A 21,770-nucleotide genomic window follows, 5' to 3' on the forward strand; every position below is an offset into this window, starting at 1 on the left:
CTTTACCCCAGCTATTTAACTCTTTACCCCTTTCCATCGCTAAAGTAAACTTAACCGAATTTTGGTCATTCAGGAATTGATTCCTGAAGAAGGGCTCATGCCCGAAACGTCGATTCTCCTGCTCCTTGGATGCTGCCTGACCTGCTGCGCTTTTCCAGCAACACATTTTCACCCCATAATTACTACCCTGTTACTTTCACAACTATCTAAAATCATCTTTGCAATCCTTTCCTCCACATCTCTGGAACTTTTCAGAGACCTATAGAAAACTCTCAACAGGGTGACCTCTCCTTTCCAGTTTCTAACATCAGCCCAAACTATCTCAGTAGAGGAGTCCTCATCAAACATCCTTTCTGCCATCATAATACTGTCCATGACTAACAATGCCACACCCCTCCCTCTTCTACCACCTTCCCTGTTCTTACTGAAACATCTAAACCCCAGAACCTGCAATAACCATTCCTGTCCCTGCTCTATCCATGTCCCAAAATGGCCACAGCATCAAAGTCGCAGGTACCAAGCCATGCTGCAAGTTCACCCACCTTTATTCCGGATGCTCCTGGCGTTGAAGTAGACACACTTCAAACCACGTTCTTGCCTGCCGGTACACTCCTGTGACCTTGAAACCTTATTCATGACCTCACGACTCTTAACCTCCTGTACACTGGAGCTACAATTCAGGTTTCCATCCCCCTGATGAATTATTTTAAATTCTCCCGAACAGCATTAGCAAACCTCCCTCCCAGGATAATGGTACCCCTCTGGTTCAGGTGTAGACCATCCCGTTTGTCAAGGTCCCACCTACTCCAGAATAAGCCCCAATTATCCAGGCATCTGAATCCCTCCCTCGTGCACCATCCCTGTAGCCACTTGTTCAACTGCTCTCTCTCCCTATTCCTTGTTTCGCTTGCAGGTGGCACGGGTAACAAACCAGAGATAACAATTCTTTGTTCTAGCTCCAAGCTTCCACCCTAGGTCCTTGAATTTCTGCATTACACCCCATCCCTTTTCCTACCTATGCCTTCGGTGCCTATGTGGACCACGACTTGGTGTCGCTTCCCCCTATCCCACTTACGGATCCCGAAAACACAATCCAAGACATAGAGTCATAGAGATGTACAGCATGGAAACAGACCCTGCGGTCCAACCTGTCCATGCCGACCAGATATCCCAACCATCACGGACGCTGATACTGGAGAGGCATCACACCAACTGAGAGTCTCTCGTTCCCACAGAATCTCCCATCTGTCCCACTAACTATGGAGTCCTCAATGACTAATGCTCTACTCATTTCCCTGTTCCCTTCTGAGCAACAGGGACTGACTCTGTGCCAGAGACCTGTACCCCATGACTTACTCCTGGTAAGTCCATCTCCCCCCCCCAACAAGAATATCCAAAACGATATACTTGTTATTGTTACATGCCCAGGTGCTGGGTCAGCAGGAGGTGAAGTGAAGGTGCAGCGGACACTAACTAGGAAGAGAAGGGTCATTGAAACTGTGCTTTTTTTAAAGAGTAATTTAATGACACAACCACATGGTCCATGTAAAATATTAAAATAGCATTGTTTTCTGCCAAGTGAGAAGTCCCTTGTGTCGTAAAATACAATCTAGCAATTATAACTCCTGGTGTGAAGCGGCTGGAAGAGCAGAGTGATTATCTTGGGTGTCCCAGAGGACACACAACCTCTAGCTGAAAATGTTAGCTCAGAATTTCCAACAGCACCATCTTTGAGACTGGTTGCTGCTTTTGGTTATTTAAGATGAATGCAGATTGCCTCTTAATAAACATGCGCTCTTTCCACTATCAAATAGCAGCATTTAAAATTCATAGTAATTTTAAAACGCACATGTCTGTAAATCCCTGAATGGGCTTGCAACTCCCTATCTTTGTAATTTCCTCTAATTCTATTCATTCATCTAAGATTATTTGTGCTTCTCAAATTCTAGAGTCTTCATCATCCCCAGTTGTCACCATGCCACTGTTGCAGCCATGCCTTTGTTTGCCAAGAACTAAGCTCTGGAATTCAATCTTCCCACTTCTCTTTCCTCCTTTTGGATGCTCTTTAAAATATTCCTCATTGACCATCAGCCCTTATAGTTCCTTGTGTGGTTAGTTGATGCTCCTGTGAAGTGCCTTGTGATGCTTTACTAAAAACAACTATGTACATACATGTTCCTCTAAACATATTTTGTTCCTCCACAGCTGCTGCCAGACAGGTTTCTCAAGCAGATTTCAGATTTCCAATATCTGCAGTATTTTGATTTTATATATATGTACACATGTTGTTTCAATTAGTATCCTATTATTGTCAAATTTACTTTGAAACCTACATCTGTCCAACCCAAAACTTGTAAATTGAAGTGGTGATATAATATAATTAAAGATTTAAATTTTAACTGTCATTTTCCTTCTCAAATTATCTTTCCTGGCCTATTCTTTTCCAGATTTTCAGTATATGAAATGTGGTTCTGAGTCAGAGCTCTTAAAATTACCATGCTGATCTGCATCACTAACTTAAAGAAATTGCTACTGTGACAATAGCCATTTCAGTCAAAAATACTTACTGTGCTATAAGCGGAGCTGTGATGGAATGCTTCATTAGTACTGGAAGTGAGATGAGACTACTTGCTTGCACTGCTGTTGCATCTGTTGCTCTACGAACTGAAGGATCCAAGGGCAATAAATCGGGTTCACTTATCACATTCTGAAGTAGATGAGTGATAGGTGGCTCAGCTGAAACAACAATAATGTACGCAAACTTAAAATCAAGTCCGAAGAATTAAAAGATGAATTCAGTAATCACGTGTTGCCAGAGTGAAACTTTATTCAAAAGGAACATGGGTTAGAGAATTGGTGCAACAATCTTGTAACTCCAGTTTTAGCTCAACGACCTTTTGAATAAAACTCCACATTGGCAGCAGGGATTCACTGAACTTATCTAGAAATTTCTACCAGTCATCCAGGCAAGAGATGACGCCCCTTACAATCCTAGGGAAATAAGGTTTAGAAATATCAGGCAAATCAAAAATCGTTATGCATTTGAAAAGATTTTAAAACAGCTATGCTTCAATATGTATATTAATTCATTATAAACAAAATGAAGTGATCCCTTCAAGGGCATCTGTGTTTTATCATTAATACTAGTGATACAAATCCATTTTCTAATTTCAGGTTGTATTCCTCCTTTCTCAGATCCATTAAATTCTTATTTGCTTTTCAACGGAAGAGATATCACTTCGCATTTTCCTAAAAGCTACTGGTATAGATATTTCCTAACCAACCTGTTCAGAGATGATATTACACACCTCTTGAGCAAGTGGGAATTGAATCCAGGCTTCCTGAACCAGAGGATAAGACACTACCACTGTGCTACAACAGCCCCTAAGCAATTATATACTGTTACTGATTAAAATCATTATTTTTGAAAAAGAACTCATTTCACATTAATATCGGATAAATAGATAATTCAGAAAACCAGTAGAATTCAAATTTGTCGTCAATCACAGGGGCTTGCTTACATGCATTTATGACAGCAATCATGAGCCAGTAACCCTATTTCAACACTCAGCAAGTGATTCAAAGATTTCTCTATGTCTAAAAGAGCAAGAAAAACGTCTTCAGTAATTTTCTTTAACAGCACAAAGAAATACAGCCATTTTAATATTAAATTTTATAATGCTTTCAGTGACAAGTATCAAAATAGTACATTTGGAATATATTCTTCAAACAGTACATACTCACACATCAATTCATAATTATCCCGGTAATGTTCTACACAATACTGGTCTGCCAAGCTTTTGAGATAGGCCTGTTCTTTCTCCCATGTTGAATTCTCAATAGCTGCTTCTTGGATAGGTTCTGTTGCAAAGGTCACATGGTCACTTGCTGTATCCATTCGAACTTGCTCTGTAGATTCCGAATCACACTCATTGCTTTCTTGAGGACAAACGCTATGCAGTTCTAATGAGTTTTTATTCTGAAAGATAAAAATAATAATTCCCCTTCTAGAACTCAATTTTTGTCAACTATACATATGGGCATTGACATTTTTAAAGAAATATTTAGCTAAGAAAATTCAATATACTAACCACATGCATAAAATCTACACTGATTAAAAATGTACTTACATTGATTTTGAAATCCTTTCAAGTAAGATCTTGTGGTTGCAGAAATAACAATTTGGTATAAAATGCAAGTAAAATGACAAACCATAAGCAGCCATAATCATACAAAAAGGATACAATGTGTAGCAATTATGTTTTGAAGCTAGCAACCCAAGGAATCGGATGATTATTTGGACAATACAAATTCAAATTCTCCTACAGCAGTCTGTTCTTTGGTGGTTGGCCTGCTACTAAACTATTTTAAGAAGGCTGGGTGCCTGCATTTGAACTTAGCATTTTCTTTCCACTCTCACTCACCCATTGCCAGGCTCCTGAGTAACCTGGACAGACAAACTGAGGCACAGAGGACTGACCCTGTCAAATGCCTTTATCGTTCTGCTTTTGTGCCAGAAGGAGATCGTTCCTGGTCTACTAACCTAACATCCATCCCATCCTGAAAGCCAATGAAGATTTTGAGGATTTTCTGACTGCTATCCCAGCCAGCCTATTAATCTCACTAACTTCTGTCTGGGAAACCAATTGGAAGGAAATTTGAAACATGTGACAGAACTCGAGGGAAACTCTTACAGATTTCTTATCTCCAAAGCTTTCCAGTGTAGCATCCCCGCTGCCCCACAACTTTTTCCATGCCCTGGAATTTTCACTGGTCATTATTTCACTTCATCAGGAAGCACATTAGGGTCAAGTGTTCTCCACAATAACCGGCGACAAAAATATCGACTGAATTCCATATCAAAGACAAAATACCTCATCTTGAGAGCACGTAGTTTGAAGAGGCTGGAGAGATGCTGCGTTTTCTGAACTACCATTTTTGGGATTTTCACAGTTACCTGCAAATGATAATAAAGGGGCAAATATGAACACATTTCATCAACTTCACACTAATATTGAGAATCTAAATCATTTGCATAGTACTATAAAGCAACTTGTAATTTATATGCTAATCAATATATGAATGCCAAGATATGAATAGTTTAACTAGCTGTAACATGTATAGGTTTTTGTCTATTTTTACTTTACAGATAACAGTAGAGAATAAAATTTCAGTTGTTATGAAAATGGTTGCACTGTTGAAGCTGTGAATCCCAGCAATGGCCTTGCATTTCCTACCTTGTGATTCATTTTTTACTTCATTTTGATTTTCATTTAGGTCAAGTTCAGGACTCTGAAGAGTTGTGCCCAGTTTGGATTTGACAGTGTTTTCGACTTTTTCTTCAGGGCTAATAGTGTGTATAACATTTGCATTTTGTATTTCATCCGATTTATTTGACACCATTCTTCCTACTTGTATTTCTTTGTTATACAATATTTCTTGCATTGTAGAACCAGTTGAAGGACCAACACAAGCCTTTTGTCTTGGGATCAAATTTGCTTCCACATCTGGTGACCATTCTCCTATCCTGATATTTGAATAAGAAGGATGCTGAAAAGATGCGCAACCAAATACAGGCGTTTCTACATTAGGTGCAGGTTGTCCAATGTTAATTGGAGGTTGTGCTGATCCACTGCAAATATTCCATTGTGCTTCAGATGGTGCACTACCAGACACACTCATGCCAAGCTGAATGTTGCTTTGTGACACATGGCCATGGATGTTCCATCTAGCTCGATATGGCTCTACATTAGAAACATACTCACCAACTTGTATGTTGGCTTGTGATGCATGCCCATGGATATTTGCCTGTGGCCAAGACTGTTCAATATTTGAAACATGCTCACCAACTTGTATATTGCTTTTTGATACATGCCCATGAATATTCCATCGTGGTCGAGATGGCTCAACATTACTCATATGATCAGCAACCCGTATGTTAGATTCTGAAACATGCCCATGAACATTCCATTGTGGTCTGGCTGGTTCAACACTGGCTATGTATTCACTTGTATTTAGGTTTGAATGAGGCGCAGAACCATGAACATTGGTGTGCGGGCCTGAAGGCATATGATCTGTTGCATATCCTGCAGCTGTGATGTGTGAAGCGGAATGATGTCCATGAACTTGCCACTGGGGCATTTCTAAATCAACCTCTGAAGGTTTTTTGCCCTGTAACATTTTATGAGAAGCTGCAGAAGCCGTTGAAGAAATACTGACATCATATTTATCTTTGTCAATTGCAATGTCTTTTTTCTCATCTGATAGTTCTGAACCTATTTCCTTCAGAGCCAGATCAAGTATTGGGTCTTGTTTAACTGTTTCAAGGATAGTTCCAGGTTGCTGTTGCTCACTTGGAAGAAAATCCTCAAAACTTATATCAAGTAAGCTTACTTCTTTCTGATTAGGATTACTACAAACAGGCTGATCTTGTGAATCAGAGTCCAGGGAAGCTTCATGTTGGGGTTCAACCTTATAAAGATGGACCCTTGATTGTAGGGGCACTTCTTGGAAGAGAAGTAAGTCAGTCTGTGCAGCTACAGTTGAGGCTGCTTCATTCACTGGTGCATATAGATTTTCCTTATTGTTGAGTATTCTGTTTTCATATGATGCGGCCTGAAACAAAGTTGAACAATGGCATTTAAAACATTGCAAAAAACTTATTCAATATGGGTCCAAAATTCCTATCCTCACTAATTTTAGCAACAAGTCAAAAATAGAAATGATCAATACTATTTACTAAAAATAAGGGACAAGTTTTGTTCCCACAGTGCCATGTTTTCCAAGAATTATCAGCTTGTGTATCAAAAACAATAGAAAAAGCAAATATTTGGAGATGAAATGCAGCTGCAGTACTATACCTCAAAGCTCAACTCTGGAGAATCAGAACCTTTATTCAATGGTTCATGGTGCCGCAGATCCAATCCAGCAATTACATCCAATTTCTCCCTCTGATCTCCAAATGGCAACCTCTCTAGCAATGCCTGAGAGGTTAAAAAAGTTAAGGATAAGCAATAAATGGAAAATGTTTATTTTGAAAAATCATATTACAAGTCATACAATTTGAACATACAATCAAGTACTTGCCCAGCTACCTGAAGCTTTTTTTGATCATTGTGGAAAAAGTCAGTACGTGCAGTTTCTAACTTGTGCCTCTGAATTTTCCACAAGGCTCTCTGTTCTCGCTTTGCTGCTTCCTCTGATAAGTTGCTGTAATGTTCAATTAACTGTTGTCTGAAATAAAGTAAATTTAAATTTTATCTTAAAACTGCAAAGATCCCCAAATGAGAATCTCCTTAGTCAACAATAGACTCAAGTATATAGACAAACATTGGAGTTTTGATGAAATGCCACCAACTTGACATTTTAACTGCCTATCGCTCTCCATTGGTGTTGCCTGACAGTATTGTCAGCACTTTTTTTTAAACTTCAGTCTTGGAAATTAAAAAGTACTGAATTTGATGTTCACTACCATGTTAAAAACTTCACAAAATTAAACTTGCGGTGAATGGTATAAACTACAGTATTTATTAGAGGGTCAATGTCAGATAACCTAGTAGAATCTTTTTAAGGTCACTAAAAATATGGACAATAATATGACAATGCATATTGCCTGCACTGGCTTTTGAAAGAGCTTATGAGGTTCTGCCTAAGATGAGCACTGCGATTTTGAAGCAAATCAGTGACATAGCTTTTCAGATGGCACAATTAAGTTCAAGAAGCTAGACAGATACCTGGGAAGATAGGCAAGTAGACAAAATTATCACAAATGATATGGGCAAGGCCAACATCAATCGCTTTGAATATAAGAGAATTACAACTGAATATTTGTTTCTGGGTGAGAGACTAAAAATGTGACGAACAAAAGAATTAGGCACATGTCTACTAAAAGCTAGATTAGAAAATAAATCAAAAGGGCTAAGGGCTTATGCCTGAAACGTCGATTCTCCTGCTCCTTGGATGCTGCCTGACCTGCTGCGCTTTTCCAGCAACACATTTTCAGCTCTGATCTCCAGCATCTGCAGACCTCACTTTCTCCTAACTGATACTCGTCCTGCCTGAACTGGAATACAAAGATTAGGAAGGAAAGCTTCAGATTTACAGAGCCTTGGTAAGCTCATAGGTCCTTACGGTGACTGCACCTCAGGAAAGGTACATGGTTTTGGAGGGGTTTTAGTGTAGATTCATCAGAATTATGCCAAGGTTTCAAGATAAAATTATGAGCATGGCCTTCAAAAACTTGGCTTTTATTCAGTGAAGCACACACTGCTGAAGAGTTTATCAAATGTGGTCTTTAAAATAATTCAACAGAGCCGACAGAAAATTTATTTTCTCAAGAGGGGAAATAAAGAACAATAGGGACAATGTTAAAAATTAGACAATTTCACCACGTATGGAGGCATTTTTTCGATACATGTTGCAGAAATATAGACTTCTTCAAAAGTCTGTGGAAGCTGGTTCAATTGAAATTTAAAAAGTTAATAACGACTGCATTTTATTAGATTAGCTTGTTATGATCTACAGATCAATTATGGGTAAACAGAGTTGAGGTACAAATCAGCATGAACTAAATGAATCGTTCAACAGGTTCATGGAGCTGAATAATCTATTCCTGTTTCTATGGGAGCTGGGGGCACTACCATTTCAAATCAACAACAATGGTGTTAAGATTCTGGAACTCTGAATTTGTAACATACTAAGAACACAAGATATGAGAAATCAGAAGGAGCAGTTCAAAATGTACAGAATGGGTTGAACATCAATCACTAACAGTAGTGCATATCAGTGTAAATTACAAAACATTGTAACAGAAAATAGATGATGTGTATATTATATTAACAGTTTTGAATCAGCCTAACCCAAAACCAAAATAGGTCTTGGCTGACCTGGTTCCCAAGATGTCCAGTTAACATTGAGTTACAATCAGCACTAGCAATACAGTACTGAACCATAAAATCAAAGCAAGTAAACAGAATTCGTGATCAAACAGTACAAGAGTCATCAGATTTTAAGTATTGCGTTCAGCTTTAAGTAGATAGCTTAACAACAGAATTATGAACACAAGAAGTATAATCCACTGACTACAGAAACAACCTATGAAGTAAACTGAATTGTGAGATCCTATTTGAGTTGGGAATAACATTGCAAAACAAATTATGCAGTGAAGTTGCATCGTAAATAGATAAAAACAATATAGCTTGACTTTAATCTTCTCTCTCTGTCCCATCTTCTAATAGCATAGTGCACATATTTTCAAGAATGTTATTACCTTGCCCTTTTCTCCAATTCTTCCTTTTTTATTTCCTGGTCTCTAAATGCCTGCAGCTGCATTAAGTCTTTTTCCATTTCTTGACGTTTAGCTGCATTTCGACGCTAAGCAAAATAAAAATTAAACTATTAGATGGTTTCAACTTGGGCACTGTTTTTACAGTAACAGATAAGCACTAACTTTTCAAAACTGTGTATATAACTATTGTTATACAAATTATGAGTCAATAGGTGAGATGTTACTGTTACGTCATGGGGTAAAACTTTCCTGCTTAATTTAAACCAGCGACACAGAAAAGATTTATCCCATGCAATAATCTGTGAAAATTCGAGAGGCCAAGAACCATTTAAAAGTAAAAATTAACAACTTTATTCCTTAAAGTCTAACAGAGAATAATTAACTAACAACTCCTTCCTCGAACTTATCTTTTACTTTCCCTTCTATAATACCAGTTCGATAAACCCCCCGATTAAAATTTACTGAAAAATTCAAGTTTCAAGACCACCCAGTGGTCGAATCTTCTCTATATCGTCCTCTGTAGATTTGCTCTCCAGGTCGGTGTTGATGTTTTTCTCTATGCAAGCTCCTTCTATAGACAGGTACCTCTCAGAGTTCTGACTAGCAGCCTACATCTGTTGGTTTTTTGGCAGTTCTCTCCCAACTGTTCATTTTTTCCTGGTCTTATACCCCCAAAAGCACTGGATTGTGTCATTAGCTTTTAATATCGTCAATATACTATTCAAACTTGATTGGAGTTTGGTATTTTGGGGGTGGGGTTATAATTTAAACTGATTGGCCTAATTCAAATCTGTTTTTGCCTCCACGCAACCAGCTACACTAGCTGTTGGACCAAAAGGTTACATTATATCTTGTTCAAAACACTTGGTGCTGTCAGGTAATTCTGCTAGCTTTTAACTTTCTTAAAAAGGTACAGTACACTCACAGCTTCATAACATTACTACATTCACTTTACAGGCAACTAACTGTATTTTGCTCAGTATTGTGTACTCAAATGGAGCAAATAAGCCAAGGCCAACTGTAGTTTTTCCATTACCTTTCACCTGATAATCAGTTTTTACTTGATGTTGCGTATTTCCTAACTGCAATATTTAATTATTTTAAAACACAATAGAATCTATCTCAAAAGGTTTTCTTCTCGACAGACATTATTTGCACAAATAATTAAACAAACAATTTCTATTTCCTACTTTTTGAAGGCATTTGAATCTATTACAATTGAAAATGAGTACCTCTATGTCTTTCTCAAGTTGTTCTTTTAGCTCCAGGAATTGCTCTCGCTTCTTTACGTCAGAAGCCTTCCTTTCCGCTATCTGATTAGCTACAGATCAAAAGTACAAAAATTAGTGTACCATTTAAGTTATTGTCTGTGACTGAAAACCTTAAAGTTATGATACCAGTAGTTTACAATGAACTCAGGGATTTATAGTATATTTACAAGAGAATGAAGCACAGCAATTTTATTTCACATTGTAGATTCGTAATCTACAATAATAAAAACAGTTCCGTATAATTTAAGTGCTTAGCAACAGAAATATGTCCTTCAATATTCAACCCAACTTTTACTGAATACAGCAGTTAATACAATTCTTATTGTAACTGAATTATATTTCATTTTTTCATTGAATAAAACATCTCAATATTCATACTTTTAACTGATAAGTAGATACCCCATAATTTATCTTTACTATAATGTAAATAAAGATTCATATTTATATACTGTTGATCATGATTACCAAATGTCTCAAAACACTTTAAAGGTAGAGGAATGTTTGAAGTGTGGCCTCTAGTGTAATTTAGGAATTACAGTAAATAGTAAAGTAGGTTTATGTTACTAAGTTACAAATGTTAACCACACTGGATTGTCAATAAGAGTCTCATTTCCAAATCCTAGACTTAGTGGCAATTTTTGTGGTCTGTAGTCATTACGAAAGAATTATTCCACTTTGAGAGATCAACTAGATAATCATAATGACATCCTACAAATTACTGTTTTTTTTCATACAAAGAATACTGTGATTCAGAAAAAGAGTCTTATGTTACTTCAAATCAAGACATACTTCTAAATGCAGCCATGGCTCTTGTAGCTGTCCGTTGAGCTTGGACAATCAATTCCTGCTGAGCAATTTCCTTTCTCAGATTCTGAAAGGTTAAATTATTGCTTTATCAGTAAAGACAAAGCAAAGGCAACATATTCCTAAGAGGTGCATCACAAATGTTTTGAAATTCAAATTTCAATTTTTAAGAATGACAAACAAACAGCTCAATGTTTTAAAGTAATAGCATGTTACAAGATTCAATTTTTTAAAAATGGGAGAATGAAATTTACACTCTTTCCTCTGGAGGACTAATTCATATATCGTACAATTAATCCAGTCTGTGACTACAAGCAGCAATATCTTCAGTCCAAAAACCTATTGTTCAGAAACACTAGTTGTCTGGAAATTTTCTGAACACACCCAAGCAACTCTCAGCACTATTCTATTACAGTAATCTGGGACAGAGAATGTAGACGACATTGCATCTGGATAAATAAAACAACTTATATTACTGCTTTGTAATGTTTTATTACTGCTTTATGTTTCAGATCAATATTTATATCCATAGTGGGTTCCGATTCACACACTGTAGTTAGACAAAGTAAACCCATTCTATAACTCTAAAATTACTTAGTCCAAAGTGTTTTTGATTTGAGAGATTACAATGTAGTGTTAGTGTCTCTCTTCAGATTAGGTGTAGTAAAAGATACAACATACTAAACTCTACTGCATCTTTCTTTTTTTTTGGATGTGGAAGAAATTGGCAGAAAGGTCTAACTGAGACTGCTCATACTTGAAAGTATATCAAAAAGGGGTACAAAGAGCACAGCATTATTTCAAACTATTTATAATAAAAGAAATCCAGACATCCAAGAAGAAAATATTACATGTATCATTACAGTATCTTTCCCCACAAAACATTTTCAATATGGAGAGAGAAAAATTATATTGCAGTGAATTTGTATTACAATTTAAATCAAATGCTGTGATGAAGCATTTACTAAATTTTCGTATGAACACTCCCAAAATTAAGTAGATTGATAATTCTAATTTTAAAAACCAAAAAAGATATAAACTTTACAAGGGCAATATGCACAGACATTTGGCACCCACTGTAGGAACTACAAAATTCATCTTAAAATCAAGGTAGAAAATTCTACTTTTAATTGACTTAAGATTTACAATCTCTGGTGAGGTGGCCCTTTTCTTTAGTTTACCTCTGCCTCTCTGCTGATGGAGTTGTAACGAGCTATTCTCTCCATTTGACTGACATAAAGAGCAGAGTCTCTTTCAATCTCCTCCAGTTCCTCCAGGGAAAATGTGACAGAGATGGAGGGAACAGGAATATCAGACCAACAGATGTAATGCTTTAAAAAAAAAGCAAATAAATTAGTAAGACCGAAGAGCAAGGACATATGTTTTATCACAATTTAGTAGTTATACTTCTATTACTTCTGAAATACAAAAGCACTAAACGAGATAACCACAAGACCCCCTCCTTTGTTTCATGAGTAAAGTAGCCACTTAATATATGTTTATACACAGAGGGAGGTCTGTCAGCTCAGCTGGCAGGACAGCCGGTTTGCAATGCAGTGATGCCAGAAACAGGATGTAATTCCTGCACTAGTTGAGGTTACCACAAAGGCCTCTCCTTCTCAACCTTTTCACTTGCGTGAGGCATGGTGACCTCGCAAGTTAAAACCAGTCGTGCTTCTCTAATAAGAGAGCAGCCCTGTTATCCAAAAGGACACTGGTGACTTTTTCATGCCATACAGAAGTTCCCACTTTAAGTAATGGATCATAATCAGGGTACCAACTGAGATGCTGCAAATTACTCCCTGCTAATAGCGCAAAAAAACCCATAAAAGTCTGCTTAAGCATAGAGGTCACAAGGAAGGGAAGAATGTGGTCTACTGGTTAAGTTAAGTTGCTCTCTTACTGAGAAGCATGACATTTCAACAGTGCTCATAACTAAGCATGATGCATGGAAGAAATAAGCAGAACTTCACTGAAGCCTGAGAGGTAGGAGTGAATACAATGATGCTTTTCTTTCTCTTTTTCTAAGCAAATTTACTGATCTACTAGTTTACTTTCAATGGCATGAATCGACTGGCAAATGTTGACTGACTCATACCATGGATCTTTTAAACATGTCTAAGCACACTAAGTGATTTGTTTACACCACCCACAAATGCTAGCGTGCACTCAATAAAAGGAAGCAAGATAAACATTCTGATTAAGGGATTTTAAAGAGGAATTCCATGCAACTTATTTAGCAAGTGAGCTGGCTCTAACATTTGTTGGCCAATCCTTTCTTTGTAAATAGCAAAATAAAAACATTTTTACTTCCAATGTGAAAAAAATCTTTCAGTTATTATAGAAAAACAATCACATTACTAGTAAAAACATTGTTAAAGAAATGTAATGTTCTGTTGTCAAAACTTTTCAGTCCTTTTGTTAATGTAGTGTGATTTGTGAACTTACTCATAGCAGCTTCAGAATTGTAGTGTATAACTACTTATATGTGACAAAGCTCACCAACATATATCAAACATATTTAGAGAGGGCTGATTAACCTCAGGCGCATGGACCTGAGAGTGGGTCACGGAGACAATGGTCTCTCTGAAACACAGGGGTAGGGAGGGCAATACATATCTGTTGGTGGGTCTATTTGTAGGTGGAAGAAATAGCAGAGGATGATGCGGCATATTTAGAGGTTGGTGGGGTGGAAGGTGAGGACCGGGCGGTGGGGTGGGGGGGGTGTTCTGTCCTTGTTGCAATTAGAGGAGTGGGGTTCAAGGGCAGAGGTGCAGGAAGTGGAAGAGATGTGTTGAAGGGCATCGTTGACTCATGGGGGGGAAGATGCAGTCTTTGAAGAAGGAGGCCATCTGGAATGTTCTATGATGGAATTGGTCCTCCTGGGAGCAGATGCGCCAAAGGTAGAGGAATTGGGAATGAGGGATAGAAGTTTTACAGGAGGCAGAGTGGGAGGAGATGTAGTCCAAGTAGCTGTGGGACTCAGAGGGTTTATAGTGGATGTCCACGTTGAGTCGGTCACCGGAAATGGATAGGTCCAGGAAGGGGAGGGATGTGCCTGAGCTGGTCCAGGTGAACTTGAGGCCGGGTGGAAGGTGTTTGTGAAGTTGATGAACTGTTCAACCCCCTCGTGGGAGCACGAGATGGTGCCGATACAGTCATCAACGTAGCGGAGAAAAAGGTGGGGAATGGTGCCAGTGTAGCTGCGGAAGATAGACTTTCCATGTATTCAGTGAAGAGGCAGGCATAGCGGAGGCCCATGCGGGTGCCCATGGCTACCCCTTTAGTCTGGAGGAAGTGGGAGCATTGAAGGAAGTTGTTGAGGGTGAGGACCAATTCATCCAGTTGAATGAGAGTGTCAGTGGAAGGGTACTGGTTGGGTCAGCATGAGAGGAAGAAACAGAGGGCTTGGAGCCTTCATCATGGCGGACAGATGTGTATAGTGACTGGACGTCCATGGTGAGGATAAGCCGTTGGAGGCCAGAGAAATGAAAGTCTTGAAGGAGCTGTAGGGCGTGGGTGGTCCCCTGAGTGTAGGTGGGGAGTTCCTGGACTAAAGGGGACAGGACATAGGCTCGGTGGGGCAGGAGCAGGCTGAGACAATCTCTGCATAACTTGACAATGGGTCAACCAGGGCAGTCAGGTTTGTGGATTTTGGGTATAAGGTAGAATCAGGTGGTGAGAGGTTCCCAGACTATGAGGTTGGAGGCTGTGGATGGGAGATCCCCAGAGGTGATGAGGTTGTGAAAGGTCTGGGAGAAGATGGTTTGGTGATGGTAGGTGAGGCAGTGGTCGAAGTGACAGTTGGTGGTGGTGTCCACGAGTTGGTGCCTGGCTTCAGCACAATAAAGATCGGTGCACCAAACTACTACAGCGCACCCCCGTGTCTGCTGGGTTGATGGTGATGTTGGTGTTAGAGCGGTGGGAATGGAGGGCTGCACATTGCAAGGATGAGAGGTGGGGACAGGTTGAGGCAGTCACTGTGGCAGTTGGAAATGAAGAGACTGAGGGCAGGTAACAGACCATCACGGGGTGTCCAGGTGGACGGAATGTGTTGGAGGCGGGAGAAGGGACCCTCCAAGGATGGGTGGGAGTCTTGATGGAAAAAGTAAACCTGGAAGCGGAGATGACAGAAAAAATGTTCAATGTCACAACGCATGTCGAACACACAATCTGGGTGTAGTGGGACGAAGGTAAGGCCTAAGAGGGCAGTGCCGTGTTGTAAGGTTGGGACTAGGATAAGTGGTGGGGGGGAAGAAATGGGGAAAACTAGTGAAATCCACATTGATCTAGTGTGGTTGGAGGTTCCCAAGGTTGAAGGTGAGGTATTCTTCCTCCAGGCATCGGGCAGTTAGGGTTTGGCGATGGAAGAGGCCAGGACCTAAAAGACCTTGGCAGAGTGGGAAGGGGAGTTAAAGTGTTCAGCCACAGGGCGGTGGGGTTGGTTAGTGCAGGCGTCCCAGAGATGTTCACTGAAACAATGGGGTTGGTTAGTGCGGGTGTCCCAAAGATGTTCTGAAACGTTCTCTTCAGCCTTCTTTACCTTAAAATCACGGCTGATTTCCTATCTCAACACGTTGCTGCACTACACTGACAATGTTTGATGTCTTTGTTATCTTCAAATCTCTCGTTCTTGAACATAGTTCAATGACTGAGTCTCCACAGCCATTGAGGTTCAGAATTCAAAAGATTCACCACCCTTCAAGGTGCTAAATGGCCTTCTTTTTATTCTGAGGCTGTGTCCTCTAGCACTAAACACCCCAGGCATGAAGAATTTCTTCCTCTATCCAATCTGCATCAAACCGTGGAAGAATCTTTCTGTTTAAAAACTGGTGCTAAAGATTGGGAAATTTTGACACCAACTTAGATTAGATTACTTTGATTAGATTAGATTACTTACAGTGTGGAAACAGGCTCTTTGGCCCAACAAGTCCACACCGACGCTCCGAAGAGCAACCCTCCCAGACCCATTCCCCTACATTTACCCCTTCACTTAATACTACTGGCAATTTAGCATGGCCAATTCACCTAACCTGCACATTTTTGGACTGTGGCAGGAAACCCACGCAGACACGGGGAAAATGTGCAAACCCCAATATTAAATGCAATTCAAGTTTCTGTGATCTTTCGTATTAAGTTTAAAAGGAAATGTTAAAAGCAGGCTCCACCAAGCACACTGGGGATTTTGCCGCCAGGGAGTTAACTACTGGGAGTTTCCAGGAATTATTTCTATGAAGGTCATCAATAGGGGTCCAAAAATAATGTATAATCTTTCAAATGCTGATGAGAACACTAATAGATGCGTTTTCAAATGGTTGAATTTTAAAAAAATTAATCCTTTCAAACTGGCACAAAATTTCCTAGAATCAGTAATTTGGCAAACAGTGCAAACTGCATCTCCTACTCGTTTAGCTTATGTGCCTACCCCAACCTTCACTACTATATAGACACTTTGTAAACAGGCTAAAAGGGTTAGAAATAAAACAGTTTCTGGAATTACTGACCTGCACTTCACATATCAAAAAGAGGTGAATTCTGAAAAACACAATGATGTAGGGCATAACTGGCTGGCTATTTATCTGGTAATAGTTTTGAGAAAGGGATCAGTTTAACATCTTTATAATGGGATGGATCTTCAGGGTTCAGTGACTCTGGCTGCCTAATCAGTAAGTGGAGGTCGCATCCAGCTCAATTTCCAGCTAAAGGGGAAACTGCCCAGAAAATATTAAAAACAAAGACCAACAGTAGGAAGGCTGAAACTAGGATAGTAAACTAGAAGGTGGCAATTGGGAGTGAAATGCTAAGCAAGTTGCAAGACAGTTTCAATAATAACATCTATAATATTCATTAAACAGTGATAGATGCATAAATTCAGCTATAGCAAGTCATAATTATAAACACAAAGTATCGATCAGACACAATAATTTCCGTTTAATAGAATATTTTCTAAACCGAAAGTCATACCATTGGACAGCACAGTTTCAACAAGTTAATAGTTTTTCCACAGATGTAGATGTCATAGACCACATGAGCAAGGAAAAGAGGGACACACTCTTCAACCTCTTTAGAAGCAAGGACATATCCATTGGTCCAATAATGTTTATCTGGTAAATAAATTTTAAAATAATGGTTGAAAAAAATATATATTCAATCCATGTTCCCTTTCTTCATTAGGTTTCCACTTGGACCACCACAAATTTTATAAAGTACTGTTAGGAAATGAACTTCTAGAATCAGAAAGCCACCCACACACAATCAACATAGAAAGAGAAATGGATTTACATGCTCACATGCCTTATCAAAGGGTATACAGGATAGAAAATAGATTCTAGATTAGAGTGGTGCTGGAAAAGCACAGCAGGATTAAAAATACCCAACCCAAGGAATCCAAAAGTTGTTATTTTGAACAATATTAACTTCAGAAAATTATTAAACAGCAAAGTCAAAAATGAGTTAAAGTATAGGAAGACGCAGTTCAAACAGTCATTTTCAAGGTGGGTTATCCTTGTCGTTGCTCATCTCTTTACTTATGTATCTACCTCCTTGGTGCCCTCCTGGTTGAATCATGTGATCGCAGAGGCAAATTTCTGATTAGTGCTGACACGTTTTGGCAATGGGTGGCATGGTAGCACAGTGGCTAGCACTGCTTCCTCACAGCGCCAGCGTCCCAAGTTCAATTCCAGCTTCAGGCACAGTGTGTGGAGTTTGCACATTCTGCCCATCTCTGTGTGGGTTTCCTCCATGTGTTCTGGTTTCCTCCCACAGTTTAAAGATGTGCAGGTTAGGTGGATTGGTCATGGAAAATGTAAGGTTACAGGGATAGGATAGGGTAGGGTCGAGGGGTGGGTCCAGGTGGGATGCTCTTCAGAGGTTTGATGTAGACTCGATGGGCTGAATGGCCTGCTTCCACATAGTAGGGATTCCATAATGCCACAAGTATCTGAAACCTCAGTTGCTCACCAGTTCAAGTTTTGCCATTCCAAATCTGTTGCTCAACCATTATTAGAGGAAATGACCAAGACAGGCAAGCTGGCACTCTGCTTCACAGTCCGTAACCTGGACATCCTGGTTGACAGGATGATGGAGGAGAGGAGCCCAGTTTTCTTCAACCATCAAAAGGAGGCCAATGAATTGCTGCTATCTGCAAAGCTGTGTACCACCTCTCCCTCTGTTACCTCACACTTATTGTAACTGCTGTTGCAGAGACCTCCCACCAAGAATAATGGGGTATTACTATCATTACAGTATGCAATTCTTCACTCAACGGTTCTCACCCACCTCATCCTCCCAAAGAAGAAAGCAGTCATGTCCTCTGCTTCCTTCTCTCTCACTCAGAGTGCCTCAACACCTTTTCTGCTCTTCCACCGCCACTAACAACTCTTACAGCTACATTTCTCTCACTCAGGACCTGCTTTCACCAGGATGGTGGTGAAGATTTGCAAAACCCTTTCCTGTGGTACCCCACTTCCTTCCATGCTATTTTAGGGCCATTCTCAACATCCCAGCATTTTGGTTTCAATCCACAGATTTGAGTTTCTCACTAACATGGACTGCCATGACACCTACTAATCAAAACTCTAGGAATGACTGTGGCCAACCTTCTAGACAGTGGTGGCCTTCCACTAACCACAGTATCCCTTCATTCAACTAAGAAGCATTCCCCTTAAGACATGCCAGTTAATTGAAGTACATGCAATGTGGTTGCCTTGTAAGCTACGCAAAACACAATATAATCAAGAGACAAAGCACTGAAACAGACACTTCAGTCCAACCAGTCCATGCTGAACGTAATCCCAAAACTAAAACTAGTCCTACCTGTATGCACTTGGCTCTTATCAGCCCTTTGACTGCTCTGTGCTGGCAACCATAACAAGCTGCCTGGCTTTCTGTCTGTGCTAAGAAGTACGGCAAGACAGAGATGCTGTGAGCCTCAAAGTAAATAGAAATCATTCTTAATGAACAATCATTAAGAAAGCAAGCTAAGATCCCAGAGGTGTATCCTGTGCAGATATTTGAGATAGTTGTGTATTCTCGAGCAAACAGCAACCTGGCAGAAGCAAGGCAATTTAAGATTTCAGTGAGGTCCAAAGTGCAGCAGTGAAGTGTTGATGTGGCTTTTGAGTTAGGTGAGATCGGCCACAATGATGTGGTGCGGTTCAGGTTTAGTCGATGCCAATTTTTGAGTATAAAGGATGCAATTGCTCCTGTCCATGGAGTGTTCAGATGTTGGACAATGAAGGTGAAAATGGAGGCCCTGAGAAGCAACTGGTGAGCTTCATCTGCCGGGTAACTACTTAAATTTACAAATTGGAAACTGGTGCTGTCTGGCTTCTCACCAGCACCTGGGAGAATCACAAATAATATAAAAATTAGTTGAGATTAGCTAGTATTAGAAGCAAATCCATGAAAATAGGATCCTCATCACTAACTTGTGAGATTCTCATCTAGCTGTTAAAACCTTAAGGGGAAAATGAGACTTTTTTCCTTGCTCAATATCAAGAATCTCTTTTTTTTTTTAAATCAGGGTATGCTCCATAATCTCTCATTAGTCTCATGCCTCTCCAGGATTGGGAAAATTCTACTGGTAGATCCAGTGAAACAATAAAAAAAGTTTATATACGTTCTATTTGAAAGCAGCATGGAAGAAATATAAAGGAACATCATCCCCTAAAATAGAGAGCCCAGCAAATATAAATTCTACTGTTGCTCCTTATCTTGTCTTCACTTCTAGAATGGCAGTTTGGACAGTGGACTGTAGAATTACAAACACCATGTGGCACTTCACTTATTTTCTCCAAAACAGTGAAAAGAAAATCATATTTCTCAATTCAAAATTACAATTACAGATGGCTTCACAAAAAAACAGCAATAAGGAAACAATTGCCACTGAACTGTTCCAAGATCTGGAATACACTGACTAAAAGAAATGTGATGGTAGCAGATTCAACAATAACTTTTAAAAGGCAAATCAGAGAAATACTTGAAATGCTGGTGTGCTGGGAAGCAACAGGGCAGTGAGACAGTTTGAAATGGCCAGTGCAAATTTGATGCAATATACTTTTACGTTGCATATTATTCTGGCAAAAGCTAGCACAGGAGCACTAGGCCAAATGGTTTCCTTCTGTGTTGTAAGAAAGAAAATTGAAACCCAAAATAATAATGCTGCCTTTAGCTGCTGAAAACGCGAAATCCTGTAGCAGACTTCAACCATCACAGTACAGGAATGCTCCTAAAAATCATGATGTAATAGAAGTAATTAAACTTTATTTTAAAGAAAGTTGCAATCATATTTTTTTGGTGTGTACATTTTAACTTGCACTGCCATACCTCTGAAGTTAAGGTAGTCCTCATTCACCTGGATCATGAATTCTCCATATGCATCTCTGCAAATGCCACTGTAAACCCAGTCATAGACAAACCTAAAAATAAAACATTCTTTAAACAAAGCAATAACAAATTACACTGCAAAATGCATTAACTGAGGTAAAACAGCAGAAGTTCAATTATTTTTGTTACCTTGTATATGGTTCACAGCTGCTTTTCAACAGAGAGAGCAGCACTGGATAGTGCTCATTGCTACAGTTATTCAAAGCTTCCTTATACAAGTAAGACAACAATTTTACTCCCTGATTAAACAAGACAAGAAATAACGAAGTGTTAGAAAACTATTTATTGAAATGAGAAGTGAACCAAAGGTGGCTGTTGATCCAAGACTGAGGTAATGTACAGCAATCAGATATAAAGACAAGACACACTGGTTTTATCTTAAACTCAGGATACCCCCAAAGTGCTTGACTGGCAAAGCAGTCTGCCAACATGATCCAACTATATTATTCTTCAAAAATCAATCTGAATGATCTACTTAAGCTTGTGTTGGTCAAGAGATGAACATTACTGTGGTTCTGTTCGCCGAGCTGGAAGTTTTTGTTGCAAACGTTTCGTCCCCTGGCTAGGCGACATCATCAGTGCTTGGAAGCCTCCTGCGAAGCGCTTCTTTGATGTTTCCTCCGGTGTTTATAGTGGTCTGTCCCTGCCGCTTCCGGTTGTCAGTTTCAGCTGTCCGCTGTAGTGGTTGGTATATTGGGTCCAGGTCGATGTGTTTGTTGATGGAGTTTGTGGATGAATGCCATGCCTCTAGGAATTCCCTGGCTGTTCTCTGTCTGGCTTGCCCTATGATAGTAGTGTTGTCCCAGTCGAATTCATGTTGCTAGAGGCATGGCATTCATCCACAAACTCCATCAACAAACACATCGACCTGGACACAATATACCAACCACTACAGCGGACAGCTGAAACTGACAACCGGAAGCGGCAGGAACAGACCACTATAAACACCGGAGGAAACATCAAAGAAGCGCTTCGCAGCAGGCTCCCAAGCACTGATGATGTCGCCTAACCAGGGGACGAAA

At 39.5% G+C, this 21,770-nt stretch overlaps 1 protein-coding gene across 2 annotated transcripts in view; it reads right to left on the bottom strand.

Annotated features, from left to right (window-relative positions):
- The window catches only part of tubgcp6 (tubulin, gamma complex associated protein 6), a 62,493-nt gene that overhangs the window by 16,989 nt on the left and 23,734 nt on the right, over positions 1-21,770 (bottom strand). For both annotated transcript variants that reach the window (XM_043713746.1, XM_043713745.1), the window contains exons 8-20: positions 20,878-20,987; positions 20,689-20,780; positions 17,326-17,465; positions 12,543-12,692; positions 11,347-11,428; positions 10,519-10,607; positions 9,269-9,372; positions 7,095-7,233; positions 6,861-6,983; positions 5,238-6,615; positions 4,875-4,957; positions 3,745-3,979; positions 2,568-2,736 (exon numbers count right to left, since the gene is read on the bottom strand). In XM_043713746.1, the coding sequence (XP_043569681.1) occupies positions 2,568-2,736; positions 3,745-3,979; positions 4,875-4,957; positions 5,238-6,615; positions 6,861-6,983; positions 7,095-7,233; positions 9,269-9,372; positions 10,519-10,607; positions 11,347-11,428; positions 12,543-12,692; positions 17,326-17,465; positions 20,689-20,780; positions 20,878-20,987 (2,894 nt within the window). The remainder of the gene's footprint in view (positions 1-2,567; positions 2,737-3,744; positions 3,980-4,874; positions 4,958-5,237; positions 6,616-6,860; positions 6,984-7,094; positions 7,234-9,268; positions 9,373-10,518; positions 10,608-11,346; positions 11,429-12,542; positions 12,693-17,325; positions 17,466-20,688; positions 20,781-20,877; positions 20,988-21,770) is intronic.

Source organism: Chiloscyllium plagiosum, chromosome 23 (assembly GCF_004010195.1).
Source record: "Chiloscyllium plagiosum isolate BGI_BamShark_2017 chromosome 23, ASM401019v2, whole genome shotgun sequence".
NCBI lineage: Eukaryota > Metazoa > Chordata > Chondrichthyes > Orectolobiformes > Hemiscylliidae > Chiloscyllium > Chiloscyllium plagiosum.